The 17021-nt window shown below is 50.2% G+C and overlaps 2 protein-coding genes across 4 annotated transcripts; both read left to right on the plus strand.

The window, feature by feature from the left end:
- Positions 1 to 330: 330 nt before the first annotated feature.
- LOC147174875 (mitochondrial inner membrane m-AAA protease component AFG3L1-like) lies at positions 331 to 8243 on the plus strand. 2 transcript variants are annotated; one of them, XM_086073030.1, is made up of 16 exons: positions 331 to 586; positions 1399 to 1483; positions 1553 to 1647; positions 2282 to 2431; positions 2506 to 2580; positions 2743 to 2867; positions 2946 to 3216; positions 3513 to 3650; positions 4232 to 4385; positions 4459 to 4566; positions 4929 to 5054; positions 5144 to 5254; positions 5332 to 5447; positions 5514 to 5714; positions 5797 to 5991; positions 7083 to 8243. In XM_086073030.1, exons 1-16 carry the CDS (start codon positions 452 to 454, stop codon positions 7323 to 7325), a joined length of 2328 nt encoding a protein of 775 aa, XP_085929156.1. In that variant the 5' UTR covers positions 331 to 451; the 3' UTR covers positions 7326 to 8243. The 2 variants fall into 2 exon arrangements, with proteins under 2 accessions (XP_085929156.1, XP_085929155.1); XM_086073029.1 differs by having other exon boundaries at positions 2743 to 3216.
- Positions 8244 to 8791: 548 nt separating this feature from the next.
- Positions 8792 to 16352, plus strand: dus2 (dihydrouridine synthase 2). Of its 2 annotated transcripts, XM_086074750.1 has the most exons (16): positions 8792 to 8879; positions 9617 to 9747; positions 9843 to 9888; positions 9988 to 10079; positions 10160 to 10203; positions 10295 to 10355; positions 11034 to 11081; positions 11171 to 11236; positions 12331 to 12401; positions 12470 to 12556; positions 13256 to 13424; positions 14111 to 14232; positions 14513 to 14659; positions 14731 to 14818; positions 14898 to 14971; positions 15710 to 16352. In XM_086074750.1, exons 2-16 carry the CDS (start codon positions 9631 to 9633, stop codon positions 15903 to 15905), a joined length of 1428 nt encoding a protein of 475 aa, XP_085930876.1. In that variant the 5' UTR covers positions 8792 to 8879; positions 9617 to 9630; the 3' UTR covers positions 15906 to 16352. The 2 variants fall into 2 exon arrangements, with proteins under 2 accessions (XP_085930876.1, XP_085930877.1); XM_086074751.1 differs by lacking the exons at positions 12331 to 12401; positions 12470 to 12556.
- The last annotated feature ends 669 nt before the right edge of the window (positions 16353 to 17021 follow it).

Here is a 17021-nt window from a genome sequence, read left to right on the forward strand (position 1 = left end):
TGGATGTTGTTGTATGGGTGTTTAAAAAAAAGCACAGTCACGTTTTGTTGCGTTTCAGGGGCGGGCGATTCTTTCTCTCCACCAATCAGGGATAAGTTCCACAATGAGGTTCCCTTGGACTCCCTTTGTTGGCGCCTGGTTTAAATGAAACCATGTTAGAATAGAATACAATCTTAATATAATTGTACAACACAAAAATATGTTATAAAACAGCGAATAATCAACGAATAATCATTAAACTAGCTTAACGCGAGTATATATGCTTTTTATTTCCTTATTTATCGTCAGGCGCCCGAGCGGGCCACACCTCGGGTCTTTGCATGATTTCGCTTGACATTTGACGTTGCTCCTTGTTCAATAACAGCACAACGATGAGGTAAAGAAGGCGAGTTGTGTCTGAGCAAGTTTGATCTTTTGTGTGCTCCCGTTCGGTCGGAGCTTGCACGGAAGGATGTCGCCGCTCTTGAGGCTCCTCTCGGCGGCCGCTCGGCCTCTCGGCTGCCGCGCGGCGCTTGTCGCGACTCGGCTGCACGTTGTCGCGGCTGGACGGCGCTTCATCGGCGGATACACGCGCTTCGCCGTGCCGGTAATCGACTCTTGGCGCTCAGTAGTGGACTTTTCTGTTTAGAAACCATTCGATTTTAATTATGCGTTGAATTAAAGACTTTATTTGGGGAAGCGAGCAGTCAAAGTACAGGGACGCTCAAATGTCTCCCTTTTGCTCCCAATGACGTCACATTTCATAACAACAATCGAAATGAAGCAACTTTAATGTACACGACTTGATGAAGTGTTCGGGCAGACGTTTGGTGTCCATGAAGCTAATGACTTGCTAATCATTTCATCTCCCACCAACTCGTGACATAGAATCGTGTCACATCTCACTTCATTGTGCACGACAAGCAAATAGATGTGCAAATGTGGTGTTTCCGACTTGGCTGACGTCACTGCCAAGTTTACGCAAGGCAAGCAAAGTGCTGACGTAACAGCTCATTGACGTGGAAGGTGACTCCTGCGGTCACATAACGTTAGAAATGAAGAGCTGCCGTCCTTGTGGTGATCGTTTCTTCCCGTTATTCAGCAGAATTGCGAAGGAAGGCGCCCTCGATGATTGTTGATGAATGAAATGGAATTCTGTCCCACGCTTGTCTTTGGGTTAGCAGGCAGTCCTTCTATCCAGATGTTGTCGACAGCGCCACAATAACAAACGCTGCTGAAGGATGCTATAAAACAAAGTTGTTTGAGTTCACATCTCTCGCTTCAGCCTCATAGATTGTATGTGCAACTTCAAATACGACACGTTTTGCAGGATATTAGAATACGTTTGTTATTTTCTGCCTATTGCATCAAGATTGGAATCGGTCTTGGTCCAACAGAGTGGTTCCGTTTTCTTTTCAGAGCGCGTGTCTGCCCGTGGCCAATTTGGTGTCCACGCGCAGCTTCCGGGGGGCTCAGCGACGTCTTGATTCCAGTGAAGCCAAAGGTGCGAAAAATGCGTCTGCTTGACTTTGGATGAAAAAGGATCGTCACCGGCTTTGTTTGTGATTTCCAGATGGCAAAGGAGAAGGCGGAGGAGGGCGAGGAGGACGGGCAGGAGGCGGGAAGAAAGGAGGAGGGAAAGAAGACTGGTGGAGTCGAACGCTGAAGGTTCGGCTCAGGAAATCCGTGTCGTCTTTGAATTTGACACGCAGCACCGCCAATAAGTGTGACGACGTGGCGTGCGTGCGTGCGTGCGCATGCGGTGACGCAACATCGCACAATCCGATGTTGTCATGCGCTGTGACGTCTATTGAGGCCACGATTGCTTTCAACGAAACGGGATTGCGTCTCCTCCGTCTGTCGTTCTGCCTCAGCAGACGGCAAACCGCCGGCTTGGCTCCGCCCCCCCCCCCCCCCCCCCCCGTTTCCTTGTACCTTTCACACAGCATAGTGACCAGGGAAATGGGTGGCGTTGATAAGCAGTGTGAAAAGGGATCATCATTTTCAACCATAATACCACCTGAGAGAACGTGCATGAAATGGATCTTATTTGAAAAATGCCAGCAAGAAAAAGAAGAAGTCAATCACAGAACGTGCAAATGTTCGATTTTTGCAAGGAGCGAACATGCGGCGGAGCGCCACGTTCGTGTCAGCGACCGATTTCAATATGTGCCGCATTTGTTTTATGAGCAAATATGGTCAACTTGATTGGAATTTTTTGCCAGAAAATAAATAAACCCACGAGATGATGACTGTCAAGGGAGCTTCCTGTTGATGTTGTGGCACTTCCTGTTTGTTGCAGGGCGACTTCCCGTGGGACCAGAAGGACTTCCGCTACCTGGCCATCACGGCGGCCGGCGCCGCCTCCACGCTGCTCTACTTGTACTTGCGCGACAACGGCCGCGAGATCAGCTGGAAGGAGTTTGTGCAGCGCTACCTGGGCCGCGGCGTGGTACGAACGGCGTCGCGCTTGGCCGGCACGTCGCGCTCGATGCCACCTTCTTCTTTTTGTGCGTGCGCGCGCAGGTGGATCGTCTGGAGGTGGTCAACAAGCAGTACGTGCGGGTGGTCCTGTTGCCCGGCGCGGACGCCGCCGAAGCGGTGAGGTCACAAACGGAGGCCATGAAGGTTGAGGTTCCGCTTGGATCTCATTTCTCTCACTTTTTGACGTCGATTTCCTCATTTTCGTTTGCGGCCCAGCTTTTTTTTTCCTTCCCTTTTTGACCTTTTGACCCTTTGACTTGATTGCGATTGCGCGTGCAGAGCTACGTGTGGTTCAACATCGGCAGCGTGGACACGTTCGAGAGGAACCTGGAGACGGCCCACCTGGAGCTCGGCATGGAGTCGTCGCGCCGGTCCGCCGTGGTCTACAGCTCCGAGAGCGACGGGTGGGCGACCCGCGCCGAACCGCCGCGGGTCGCCCGCCCGCCCGCCCGCCGTGGTCGCAACGTGTGTCTTCTGCGCAGGTCTTTCCTGATGAGCATGATCCCCACGCTGCTCCTCATCGGCTTCCTGCTCTTCACGCTGCGCCGCGGCCCCATGCGCATGGGTCCCGGCGGCGGCAGGGGCGGGCCCTTCAGCATGAGCGAGTCCACCGCCAAGATGATGAAGGACAACATCCAGGTCAAGTTCAAGGACGTGGCGGGCTGCGAGGAGGCCAAGCTGGAGATCATGGAGTTTGTCAACTTCCTCAAGAACCCGCAGCAGTACCAGGACCTCGGAGCCAAGATCCCCAAGGTGCTTCCGATCGAATGGGCCGACGGTCTTGCCGGCAAAAATCACATTTCCAGTCCAATCCACAACGGTGTACTTTGAGACAACATTTGAAAAGACGGGTTCGAGTTCCTTTCAAACGCATCGCGGGAGACAAAAAGCATTCAAACAGAATCTCACGTCAATCAGTCGGGGAAGCAACGCTTTCAATCCGCTCTTTGCTTTCGCTGTCGAAAAAGAGGACGTGAATGCAAGTTCGTTGTTTTGTTCCGCATGAACGCGAACCTTCGTACCTTCATCGATTGTGCGTCTTTTTGCAGGGCGCCGTGCTGTCCGGACCTCCCGGGACCGGCAAGACCCTTCTGGCCAAAGCCACCGCCGGCGAGGCCAGCGTTCCCTTCATCACCGTCAACGGCTCGGAATTCCTGGAGATGTTTGTGGGCGTCGGCCCCGCCAGGGTGAGCGCGGGAGGCGGGACGCGGGAGGCGGGACGCGGGAGGCGGGACGGTGCACCTTAAGCAAAGAGCATGATTTCATTCTCTAAAAAAGAGGAAAGGGGACAGAAAGAAGTGAAACTTACGATGTCTGTCCTTGATCGGTCGACATAAGAAATTATATATAAATAAATAAATAAATAAATGACAGCAAGCAGTCGAGATGTTTTCAAGGTAACAATTAAACAAAAACAGCATGACATTTCCGCAGCACAGGTGATGTCATCTTCAGCAGGTGGGGGGGAAAAGAAGACTTTTTAAAGGTGTTAATGAATTTTGGATGAAAAATGACATCGACAAAATCTGATCTTCTTCCTGTTGAAAATGGGACAACGAGTCGAACGCATCCCTTTGAACGCATCCTCGCTGTCGTCGCTGTCGTCGCAGTCCTCGCGTCTCCAAATGATCCATTCAAGCTCAAATATTACTAATGTGTTACTCGGGCCACCGTTATTTAACCGGCAAATATCCCGTTGAGATTGAAAGCCTCTTTGTCAACGGCGTCCTGGCATACGGGACTTGCTGACGGGAGGGTTGATTGACAGGTGAGGGACATGTTTGCCATGGCGAGGAAGAACGCGCCGTGCATCCTCTTCATCGACGAGATCGACGCGGTGGGCCGCAAGCGAGGAGGCGGCAACTTTGGCGGCCAGAGCGAGCAGGAGAACACGCTCAATCAGCTGCTGGTGGAGATGGACGGTCAGTGGGCGGGGCCGGGACGCGCCGTCCTCGCCGACGTCCTCTCACCTTCGCCGTCTTTGCCGTTGGTCAGGCTTCAACACGGCCACCAACGTGGTGGTCCTGGCCGGGACCAACAGACCGGACGTCCTCGACCCCGCCCTCATGAGGCCCGGACGCTTCGACAGGCAGATCTACATCGGTAACGCGGCGACGCGCGGCGACTCAATCTCGTGGGAAGGAAACGCTCTCTCTCACTTTTCTTTCTGCTCTCTCTTTTCTTTCTGCTCTCTCTCTTTCTTTTGCACTCACACGTCGTTCCTCGCACCCCTGTCATCCATTGTCACTCTGTCTCTCTGAAATTGTCCCTCTCTCACGCTGTACCCTTTTGCTCGCTGACTCTCACACTCAGACTTGCTCTCTCTCTCGGCGCCCAATTGTCGCGTTTTCTCTCACTCCCAAAACTCTCCCACGCCCGTCCAGGCGTGAGCAGCGTGCAGTTAGCAGAAGCAGCCACCAGGAGGCGTCACAGTAAAACTTGTGCTTGTTGTCGTTGATGTTCAGGTCCTCCTGACATCAAAGGGCGGGCGTCCATTTTCCGAGTGCACCTGCGACCCATCAAGTTGGACCCCAGCGTGGACAAAGACATGCTGGCCAGGAAGATGGCGGCCGCCACGCCCGGATTCACCGGCACGTAACGGCGACCGGCGCACGTTAGCGCCCCGCCCGAAACGAAAGGTGACGATGAAACGTCTTTGTGTGTGTGCGTGCGCACGCAGGGGCCGACATCGCCAACGTCTGCAACGAGGCGGCGCTCATCGCGGCCCGACATCTCCACCCGCACGTTCGCCACAAGGACTTCGAGCAGGCCATCGACAGGGTCATCGGAGGTCAGGTCGGGCCGCCGCCGCCGCCGTCGTCGTCGCCGCCGTTTCCTTGCCTCCTCATCCTCACGTTTGCGTTTCAGGTCTGGAGAAGAAGACGCAGGTTCTGCAGCCCACGGAGAAGAAGACGGTGGCGTACCACGAGGCGGGCCACGCCGTCGTGGGCTGGTTCCTCGAGCACGCCGACCCGCTGCTCAAGGTGGGAAGTGTCGTAATGCGGCGGGGGGAGGGCGGGGCCGGCTCCCACTGACGCGGCTGGTTGCAGGTGTCCATCATCCCCCGCGGGAAAGGCCTGGGCTACGCGCAGTACCTCCCGCGCGAGCAGTTCCTGTACAGCCGCGAGCAGCTGTTCGACAGGATGTGCATGATGCTGGGAGGTCGCGTCGCCGAGAGCGTCTTCTTCGGTCGCATCACCACCGGCGCGCAGGACGACCTCAAGAAGGTCACGCAGTCGGCGTACGCGCAGGTACGCGCGCGCGCACGCACGCACGCACAATGCTAGCAACGGCCGTTGTTTTGAAGGTGTCCCGTCGCGCGGCGGCGCTCAGGTGGTCCAGTTCGGGATGAGCGAGAAGGTGGGCCAGGTGTCGTTCGAGCTGCCGCGCCAGGGCGAGATGGTTCTGGAGAAGCCGTACAGCGAAGCCACGGCCGAGCTCATCGACGACGAGGTCCGCGCGCTGGTGGAGCGGGCCTACGCGCACACGCTCCAGCTGCTGCAGGACAAGAAAGACCTGGTGGAGCTGGTACGTTCAAATCGCTCCTCCGAACGTATGACGGTTGAAGACGCCGTCTTGCTCCTCCCAGGAAGCCTTTCTCGCCATTTTCGATACGTTTACAGAATCCAACTTGATGAACACTTGAGACGGTACGTCGTAGAACCGGCACGATTGATCATGTGTTCAAGAGGACTTCGGACGTTTGACAACTCGTCTTAAATGCATGCATAAATGATATACTTAATTCACTTGCAGCCATTTTCACTGAAGCAACTCCCTTCGCTCCCGGCTGTTTTACTGGATTTGGACTGGTTTTGCAAGTACCACACAATATTGTGTTCTATTGCTATCAAAACATGGAATTTGACAAAAGAAAGATTAGAGTCTCTTCTTTCATCAGGGAAAAAAAGTTGAGTTCTAACTGTTTCCGTTTTGCAGCAATTAGCATTAAAATATAGCGAGGTTTTATCATTATTCACAAATCAGTTTAAAACACTGGGGGGGGCTTTTTGCGACATCACTTATACTTTTTGTAATAACTAGCATTGCTTTAAGCGACGTCTTCAGGTTAGAGGCTTCCTTTTGTATGTTATAGCATAAAAAACACATCCAAAACATATAAATACGTCTTTGGGACACTTAAAACATTTAAAATATACATATTTATACATTTTTGGGAGCAAATGAGTTAATGATGTTTACGGGAGGAAACTTGAATATTTTTTAAATAAAATAATTATAACTAATTCAACCAAAGATGCCTCTGCCAAATCTAATATTGGGGTCTAAGAAAAAGGGGGTCTTCAAAGCAGCACATTCCACTTTTTTTTTTTACTTGTTAAGAAATGGCGACCCCCCCCCCAGCTATACTGACTGCCTACAAGCTGTATATGTCTAATCTGTACGTATACCTTATAGTTTATACAGTCGTCTGCTGGCGAGATGGGAGGAGCAAGATGGCCGCCCTGTGGCTTCAACGGCTTGCATGTGTGCGCATGGGCTTCGGCTATCCGGTCATATTTTCGCGGCATTATTTTCAAGTTGGAGTGGTCGTTTGTGAAACTCAATGGACAAAAGTCAGCGCGGTCAGCGGAGTTGTTTGTCGGCCGTGTGCTCAGGTGGGCAAGCGTCTGCTGGAGAAGGAAGTTCTGGACAAGGCGGACATGTTGGAGCTGCTGGGCCCGCGACCCTTCGTGGAGAAGTCCACGTACGAGGAGTTTGTGGAGGGCACGGGCAGCTTGGACGAGGACACCAGCCTGCCCGACGGCCTGCGGGACTGGAACCGCCCGCGGACCGACGACAAACCCGACGACAAACCCGACCACCAGCCCGACGCTCGCGACGAGCAGCGGGCCGCCTAACGGAACCGCCGAGCGCTCGCGGGGATTGACGGACGCGTCCGACCTGTGGACAGTTTTTTTTCTTCTATTTTATTATTATTTATTGTCTGGAAGTCGGTGAGCGCGGCGGCATCGGACTTGAAGCGCGGATGTTGTCGGCTTCAACTCTTAAAGGCAATTGAAAGCTTAAAGGTGACTTCTTCTTTTTTTTTTTTCCATCCTTCCCTTCAAGGATCAAGAATTGTCGACATTTCATTTAGTTCTTGCTGTGGTGAAATTGGCTCATTTTACGGGCGGGTCCGCCTCGTGATGCGTCGGGCCAAAGGCCAGGCTGGCTTTCTGTTGACACTGCAGCTCTGCTTACCTTTTGCTTTTGGCTTTTACTCAATTCACCCAAAGTGTCTTTTTGGCTCTGGAACCTCATCGTCGTCATGATGTTTGTTGAGACATTTTCTGTGGGGGGTTTCTTTACATTTGCTCCGCTGTGATGTCACAAGTTAGCAAAATCACATTTTCCAACTTCACAAATGATGGCAGGGCCGACAATAAATGATTCGAGGGAGGTTTTCTCCACATGATGTCACCTTTATTCAAATAGCGTATTTTTTTAATGTACATGGACTTTGTATTTAGTGCTCCATTTTTCAAATAAAATATGTGTGACTTTCTTGGTGCCACTGGCCCCGCCTACTGTGACGTCACATCAACTTTTTTGGACAGTTTGAACATTTGATTTATTCAAAGCTGTTTTGGATTCCGGATTCCAGAATCAAAAGTCAGTGACAAAACATTCTTTACGCAACAGAACATTCAATAAACTATACAATAGTATATTTTCATCCAAGAAAATAAAACTTTTAATTTTTTGGGGGTTTTTTTGTGGCCAGATTAACCCCCTCGTATCTAAAAAAATAAAAATAAAAATGCTACCTCTCACTATCATGACTTTTTCTTGACTGAAAAATATTTTTTATGAACGTTTTCTTAAATTCTTAAAAACTTCATGCAAGCAAAGGTAGACTGTCTACTTACAGTAACACTTTCATGTATTTATTTGAGATGAACAAAGTTTTCAAACCCGTTCCGATTTAAAAGGGAACTGCTTTGTTTTGTTGAATATGGATGACAAACTTCTCACCTGATAACTTGTCATGATGAAATGTGAAATGTAGTATATTGTAATGTGGTCGTGAACATTTGTTTTCTGGTGTGGCAGCAATATACTTTCCTAAATGCACATTTTTTCTACTGTCAATTGTTTCACGTCTAACAACGCAATAATTTTTGTAAAACGAGTGCAATCACATTCTATTTATGCTTTTAAACATGCTTTCAAGCCACATTAAAATTGCAACTATTTACATTTACGACATGTTCTTACTTTAGTTTTGATTACTTTTCATTTTTCAAAGTCAATTTGTTGAGATGAGTCGTCTCGATGTTGGTTTCTCGTCGTCGACGGTCCGTACGCACAAGCGTGATGACGTCACCCGACCAGGAAGTCGAGCGGCACGCTTCGAGCAGCCGCACCGCACGAGTGCGCCACTTTCGCCCCATTGGACGTTTTCCATGTTGGTGAGTGGACGAAGCGCGCGTACGCTCGTGTCGACGCTGTCGTGTACAATTCGTGTGAGTCGTCGTGTCGCGGCGGTGCCAGTTGAACGAGCTCAAATGCGACCTTTGAACTCGAACCGACTGAGCAGCCAAACTCCACTCAGAAGAGTTCGACTTCCGATGTGGTTTGAGCGTCGACTTGCGAGCAGACAAAACACGGACACGTGTCCTGATCTGTCGTCAAATGCTTCTACTGTTGCTAAAACAAATGTATATCTATGTATTGATCTATTTCAAATTGGCGCGTGTGAGCAAACGTTGCTACTTTTCGGCACCGTTTGACTTCCATTTCAGCAAATTCCCCTGGTGGCGCGTTACGACGATGTGGTGCGTTCAGGGACTCGCCCGGATGTTGTCATTGAGATGAGGAGGAGCAAAGTTTCGCTGTGGTTGTGACACGAGACCACATTTTAAAGGCCTTGGTCTTGTCTCTGACGTCACTCCTGGTTTGGACTTTTGTTCGTGTGATCATAAGGAAAGCCGCTCGGACCCCAAAAATGACAAATGGTCGTTTCGAATGTTCACGTGGTCTTCGGCAAGTCTTGTTGGCGGATAATGCGAGTCTGCCTGATTGGTTGACCTCCAGCGGGTGAAACATGTACATTGCGATCTGCGCCCGACTTTGAGTCCATTTTATGTTCATGAATTCCCCCCAAATCGCAACCTGCTGGCGTATTTTGGGCCGGTGCTGCGTTCAGGGACCGACGTGGACATGGCGAGCAGGCTGAGCTTTGCAAACATCACCGCCTTGGCCCCCATGGTGCGGGTGGGCACGCTGCCCATGAGGTTGCTGGCGCTGGACTACGGGGCCGATGTGGTCTACTGCGAGGTGAGGCTGGAGACAGAGGTCGGAGGTCGGAGGTCAAGGTGGAGGTCAAGGGCTGCTTCCGGCCTTCATCGGCGCTTCCTGTGGTTCTCTTGCAGGAGCTGATTGACATCAAGATGGTGCAGTGTCGCCGGGTGGAGAACGGTGAGTGACGGCAGCGGGAACAGGAAGTGCGTGCGTGCGCGTGCGCGTGTGCGTGCGCGTGTGTGACGGGCGCGGCCTGTGCGTGCGCATGCTTGGCAGAGGTTCTGCAGACGATGGATTTTGTGGCGCCGGATGATCGCGTGATGTTCAGGACGTGCGAAAGAGAGAAGCGGAAGGTGGTCTTCCAGATGGTGAGGCAAGACGCGCCGCGCACGTGCACGTGCACGCGCACGCGTTCCTCCTGACGGCAGACATGTTGCTGGCGTTGCAGGGCACCGCCGACCCGGACCGAGCCCTCGCCGTGGCCCGACTGGTGTGAGTTCTTCTTCATCTTCCTTGGCGGCGGCGTGTCACCAAAATCCAAATGTTTCTCGACCTCATCGACAAAATTGCGATTGTGTTTCAGGGAAAAGGACGTGGCGGCCATCGACGTCAACATGGGCTGCCCCAAAGAATATTCCACCAAGGTCAGTTGAAGAGCGTTCGGACCCAGCAACATATCGACTCTTTTTTTTTTTTTTTTTAAATCTGATTTCTAATTTGAATCCGTTCATTTTGTTCTGAACATGCAGAAATGCAGACTCGGGCCTGGCCCATTATTGGCGCCGATGTTGGGCATTTTGACAAATATTGGTATCGGCTTCTTTTTTCTTTTTTTTTAACCGATGGCCGATTTGATCTCAGTGAGCAATTTCTTTCAATTTTGGGTTTTTGGAAGAGACGCTTCCGACCCGAAACCTTCTGAACCATTTGTGGTTGTTCGACATTAAAAGTAAGAAATTTCAGGTATTTGTAATTTTGGGCAAAAAATCTTTTCTTGCTTTAAGTTTCCTTTGAACTTTTGAGGACGTCCTGATAACGTTGGGAGCTTTTTTGTTAGAAATGGAAAAGTCTGACAAATTGTTGACTAAACCAGCTTCAAGATAAACAAGTTTGTATTTTCGGAAAACCAATATCCCTCCCCCCTTTTTTTTTTTTTTACCGCAAATGAATATCGAGTTCAAGTGCGGGTTGTCAGCCTCCTTGACGACTAATAATCGGCATCGTATCGGCCCTGAAAAATAAGTAAATGCTTGGCTTGACGAACGTGGCCGGATTTCGATGGCGCTCGTTTGCCGCTGACGAGCGCGCGTGTTGTGTTGCAGGGCGGGATGGGCGCGGCTCTTCTGTCGGATCCCGACAAGATGGAGGCCGTGAGTGTTGCGAGCTGTCCGACGCGGCGCCGGTCGCCGATCGCCGGCCTCCGCTGGGGACGTTGTGACGTCCGTCCTTGTTCCTGCAGATCCTCAGCAAGCTGGTCGGCGGCGTGTCCTTGCCCGTCACCTGCAAGATCCGCATCCTGCCCTCGGTAAGCGCTCGCCATCAACGTTTCTTTCCGTCCGCAGTTAAGGAATGTCACTACTTGTAATTACTTTTAGATTAAGCTCAAACAAAATATGACATATATTGATATGCGTTTGTCTGGTCTGTATTCTCTTATGAACGTAAAATAGGAATATTTTGGGAGAAATGAATTCCGGTCCGAAACATCCGAGCTGCGACGCGTTGACGCAAGTCTTAACTTTGTTCCACAGTTTTCGATTCTTCAGTCTCGGCTTCAGTCCGCTTTCAATTCCAATCGCGATCTTCATCTTCATCAGCTTTTTAGTCAATCGTTTTATTGGGCTAGTTTTGGTCAACAAAAAAGTCAACGTTTTAGTCGGGACAATCATTTTAAACCTGTACTTTTTTGGTAAGCAGATTGTTTTGAATCAAAAACAATTTCACATCAAATTCTCTCATCATTTTGATGAAAAACAACTTTTTGACGGTCTATCAACAAGTGGCGACTCTGGCGCCGCGCGAGGAGCTAGTAAGTTAGCCAGCATTAGTTAGCGGTCGGATTAATAGCCGTGAATCCGCCCGCTGTCGGTCCCGTGTGTTTGGGCATGTTTTGAAAGGGGATGCGTCACGTGACTGCGTCACATGACAGATGTGACAAATGAGCAGAGACGGGATTTGACAAAATCGAATTTCTCGTTTGTCTTCATCAACTCGAATGTCCATAAGTTTAAGTCCAGTTTTCATCTCGTCTTCATATTGATTTAGTTCCATTTATTGTTTATTAAAATAAGGCTTTTAGTCTCGTCTAGTTTTAGTCCAATGAAAAATGTGTGTTGACCAAATGATTTTTTGTTTTTTGTTGACAAAGAAAAGTGTGTTTTTGTTTATTTAGTGGGTTTTCAAAGCGATAGTGGTCCAATTGCGCGGCCCAAAAAACGTGATCCATTTCACATTTGAACGCGATAAGTTTGACTTTGAGCAAAACAAAAGCAAGCGAGTTCAAGTCCTTCCCATTTTTGATGTCTGCTACTAAATGAGTTGCGAGCCGCGCGACGATCTTCTTCGATAATCCTTGCTTACACGCAAAAAGGCGTATTTACAAAAAAGACACGATTGCAGCTGGAGGACACGCTGGCGCTGGCGCGGAGGATCGAGAAGACGGGCGTGGCCGCGATCGCCGTGCACGGCAGGTGAGCTGACGGCGGCGGCGGCGGCGCGATGACGACACTGACGCGTCTTTGCGCTGGCGAGCGCGCAGGTTCAAGGACGAGCGGCCCAGACATCCCGTCCACTGCGACTACATCGGCGCCGTCGCGCGGGCCGTCTCCATCCCCGTCATCGCCAAGTAAGCACACGAAACGCGCCTCGCGCTCGCCGGCGAGGAGAGAGAGCCGCAAAATGGCACCTGAGATGGGGAAGCAAAAAAATGTTCTCGGAAATGAAATCAAAGAAAAATGAGAGAAAATGTTTGAAAAACAAACAAACTGAAATGACATCGGTGCCGTCGCTGTTGAATCGTTTTACAATCGATTTGTCCACCAATTATTCAATCAATGAATCAAATCAACGGATTCATTTTCATTTTGCATGAAAGTGTTACAAAAGCATCTTTTTCCGATTTCTGTTTATGAACTAGTGATAGATGTACTTTGTATTCGTATAGTGATTAAAAAAAAAAAAAGAAAAAAAAAGGTGGGTTGATGTTTTACTGTGTTACCGATTGGCTCATTGTTTTCCAAAGTAAAACCAGATGTTTGCAAATGTCTTATTTTGAATCAACACAGAAATGATATGACAGATGAGATCATCGGTCTTCTTTCATGAAGGACTACAGAAATCGGTGAACAATTACTGTTGATGTGCTGAAATCTGAAGATTTGGACTATTTTAAATTTAAAAAGAAAAACGGCTCCAAACGATGACTCAATAGAACCCAGTAGAACCTCGGAGTTTGAACGTCTCGGAACTCGTACGATTCGGACTTGCACCAAAAAATGGGAGTGAAAAGATTTCCCGCGTGTGGGATGTGTGTGCGTGTTTTCAGCGGGGGCTCCCTGGACCTGGTGAAGACCCACGACGACATCCGAGCCTTCAAGGAGGCCACGGGCGCCTCGTCCGTCATGCTGGCGCGCGCCGCCATGTGGAATCCGTCCATCTTCCGCAGCGCCGGCCCGCTTCCTCTCCACGACGTCATGATCCACTACCTGCAATATGTGAGTCGCTGGTTCGACACTTTTTTTTCCCTTCCCGTCAAAACAAAAAGCACAAAAAATCCAGAGGAGACGACGCAATGCTGATGAATCCTGTCCAATATTTTGCTGCTGCAAATATTTCATTTTTTCATGTTTGGTGTCAATCGGCAACATTTGTGGCCGGCGCGCCAAAAGCGACGTCGCGGAGATTTCGCAAGATCGACGGGACCCTCGTCTAATGTTTGTAAAAAGCTAACGGACGATAATTACTGTGGACATGAAAACAAGAATTCAATGTCGGCAAACGTATTTGACCGATTTCCCACGATCGCTTAGCTGCCCAACGAGGTGCCTGATGTCAAATGACAAATGCAGCAACTCATTCGGGCAGCGTTTTTGCCACCTGTGATATTTCCGTCCGCTATCTTCATCTCCAACGTAGGCTTCCATGTGTTTAAAAATAATAATAATCCACATCTCGGGACCATTTTCCCGAGGACGTCTCACTTTTTAAAACACACAATTCAGGAATTTACAACAGAAGGGGCAACGGCGCTGTTCTGTTGTGGTAATACCAAATGATAGCCTAGGGGGCGCCAAAAGTCACACGCGACAGTGGACCGGACTGCTTTTGATTTTTTTTGACTTGCTTGAAAGTTGTGCTGCGGACGCCGCGCTGACCCGTCACGTGCCTTCCCGCCACGCAGGCGCTGCGCTACGACAACCACGCCTTCAACAGCAAGTACTGCTTGTGCCAAATGCTGCGGGACAAAGTGGAGTCGCTTCTGGGGAAAGACGTGCAGGCCGCGCAGGACAACCGAGATCTCAGGTCCCGCTCCGGCACAATCTGCAATGCGGCAGCTCCACAAATCCGCATCCGGAAAGTCCAAAGCGGCCTTTAGCCCCAGGTGCTCATTCGCCTGCTAGCTAGCGAGCTAAAGCCAAAGCGTGGCAGGGTTTGGACTCTCCGGATCCGGATTGGCCTCCTCTGGCGAACCCGTTTTTGACGTCCATCAAAGCGGTTGGCGTCCGCGGAGACCAAAAGCGGCAGCGGGAATCCGAAAGTCTTTCAAACGTAAACGGCGCTAACGTGTGTTTGCGGGTTCCAGCGAGGCGTACGGTCTGGACGACTTGTTCGAGCAGACGCAGGCGGAGCTGGAGGCCCGGCGCCACGAACTGCAGAGTCCCGAGCGGCGGCGGGACGACGTCGTCGCCATGGACGGGGACGTCGCCACCATGGCCCTCAAGTTCCAACGGTAGCGTTGCGCTCGGAAAGAGGCGGGAAAGCAAACCCTTGCGTGACTCCATGTTTGTTTGTGGGACGCAGACGCGAGTATCCGCCGCAGCTCACGCCCAAGATGTTCCTTCTGGAGTGGAGCCGGCGGCAGAAGACGGCGCCGCCCGCCTATCAAACCGTAAACAGAAAAAAGACCACAACTTCCTTCCCGCTGCAGTGAGAACGAAACGCCAAATCATTTCCCGACTCCCATCCAGGTGCAGCGTGCGCAGGATCGAGCATTCCAATCAACTGTGACTGTGGAAGGCAAAAAGTACCGATCGTCGCTCTGGTCAGTACGCGGCATCGGGATCAAGTCGGATGTGATTGCGCAATATGTTCTCACGTGACTTGGGTCTGCTCTGCGGCGGGAACACATTTGGAACTTGCTCAAGCGCGCACACAAAAAAAGATGAGTCGGCTTTTTTCAAAAAAACGTTTTACCCAAGATGCACATGGAAAAATCGTGACATAAAAAAGGAGACATTAAGGATGGCCAGCAGGTGGCAGCGTTAGGTCTCTTTTAAAAGAGACCATGAAATGCTCAACAACATGGCGGATCTCGAGAATTGTCATTGTTGTGTCTGTGTTCGCGTGTGTGTCATGGAAGACATGATTCTGTGAGCCGTAGAAGATCAGTCGGTACGTTCCGTTTCTGTTTGGGAACGAGCGTGAAACGGACGTTTGGCTGCCGGTGCGATCTGTCGAGTGGCAGTTAGCAGTTGAATGACGTCACTTGGGGCTCGCCAGGCCAAAGCAGTCGAGCCAAGCAGCGTCCACCCAACGCCAGCCACTCTTGCGCAACTGGACCCTTCCGTTCGATTGCTTTGGTCTGCCTCCTCCGTCAGCACGTGACGTTTTGTAGCGCCAGATTGAATTTGCAGCCGAATGGTGAACGTTTCAAGTTGAACGTTGAATACTTTGATGGTAGTGAAATTCCGTGTTGGTCAATCGGATGGCACAAATGCGCTTCGGTCGAGAAGTCAATGGAGGCGGCCACCGTTTGTTTTGTTTTTTTGTCCTCTCCCAGGGAGAAGTCAAAGAAGTTTGCGGAGCAGGCGTCCGCCGTGGTTTGTCTGCGCGCTCTGGGAATTCCGGAAGGTCGCGTGGGCGAGGAAAATGACGCACGGCGGCAGAAAAGGAAGATGGCCGACAAACGCGACTCGGACGAAGAAAAGCGGAAGAAACAAACGGCGGACGGCGATCGGGACGGCGGCAGCTTGTGAAGGCAAAAACGCGGAGCCAATGCTGCATGTTGGACTTATTTCAATGTCCTATCATACAAACATATATGGGCAACATGAAAATGCTTTCCATTTTGTCACACACACAACTTGAAACTCTCACTCAACTTACTTACGACTTGAATTTGATTTCGGGAAGGTGAGATCTGCGTGTGTGACCGAAATGTCGATTATGTTGTAAGCGTACAAAACCGCTGCCAGCGTTTGATTTTGCTGGAACTTTTTCTTGTGCTTTAGCCTGCAATGTGCCCCTGCGGCCAACGGGGGGCAGCATCATTTTGTTTTGGGAGAAACCCAAGTTGAGCTTTCCTCCGTTTGCTGCACGTCAACTTCATTTTGCAACAACGGTCGAAAAAGATCGATTTATTTGATTTTTTTTTATGTCTAAATCATGTACCAACATCTGCTGAATGTTATGTTGAATTGAAATCCTCCGTTTGACTTGTTTTTCTTTTTTCCCCTTCTCCCTATTTGAGCAAAAAGTAGCTAACGGTGTTGTCATCAAACCACTGATCTGAACATATGACCGCCATTGCTCCTCCCGAGAAACGGTTCTCGGCATGCCATCCTATACGTTTACAGCATCCAAATGGCCTATATGCCACGGAGGAGGCGGGACTTCCGGGGTTTCACTGTTTCCGGTTTGTGACGTGTGGGCCTTGTGCCCCGCAATAGCGCGTTCCCGTCGACGGGTGCGAGACTTCGAAGTCCGTGGCATCGACCTCATTGGCGAACATTTGAAATAGTATTTGGTAGAAAAAGCATCATTTCATGTCTTCAATTTGAGGACTTAAGACATTTTACAACTTGCCTTAAATACATGTATAAATTATATGCTTAATGATGTTTACAGGAGGAAACTTATTTTTTATTAAAGAATTATACCTGTATTTCAACAAAAGACGATTCTGCCAAATCTAATATTGGGGTCGAATGACTGAGCAATAAAAGAAAAAGGGGGTCTTCAAGGCAGCACTTAATAATGACCAGGCCTACACGAAGAGCTTTATACGTCTAATCTGTACGTATCCCGTATAGTTTATACAGTAGTCTGCTCGTGAGATGGGAGGAGCAAGATGGCCGCCCCGTGGCTTCAAC

The sequence above is a fragment of the Leptonotus elevatus genome, chromosome 4, assembly GCF_054856555.1.
Source record: "Leptonotus elevatus isolate MCC_2025b chromosome 4, RoL_Lele_1.0, whole genome shotgun sequence".
Classification (NCBI taxonomy): domain Eukaryota; kingdom Metazoa; phylum Chordata; class Actinopteri; order Syngnathiformes; family Syngnathidae; genus Leptonotus; species Leptonotus elevatus.

Excerpts from the sequence above, each read along its gene's own strand:
- LOC147174875 (XM_086073029.1), top strand. The coding sequence starts at position 452 with ATGTCGCCGCTCTTGAGGCTCCTCTCGGCGGCCGCTCGGCCTCTCGGC. Across the intron at positions 2,432-2,505 it reads GCTACCTGGGCCGCGGCGTG|GTGGATCGTCTGGAGGTGGT; the intron begins GTACGAACGGCG and ends GTGCGCGCGCAG. Across the intron at positions 5,715-5,796 it reads CGCAGTCGGCGTACGCGCAG|GTGGTCCAGTTCGGGATGAG; the intron begins GTACGCGCGCGC and ends GGCGGCGCTCAG.
- dus2 (XM_086074750.1), top strand. The coding sequence starts at position 9,631 with ATGGCGAGCAGGCTGAGCTTTGCAAACATCACCGCCTTGGCCCCCATG. Across the intron at positions 10,080-10,159 it reads GGAAGGTGGTCTTCCAGATG|GGCACCGCCGACCCGGACCG; the intron begins GTGAGGCAAGAC and ends CTGGCGTTGCAG. Across the intron at positions 14,972-15,709 it reads AAGTACCGATCGTCGCTCTG|GGAGAAGTCAAAGAAGTTTG; the intron begins GTCAGTACGCGG and ends GTCCTCTCCCAG.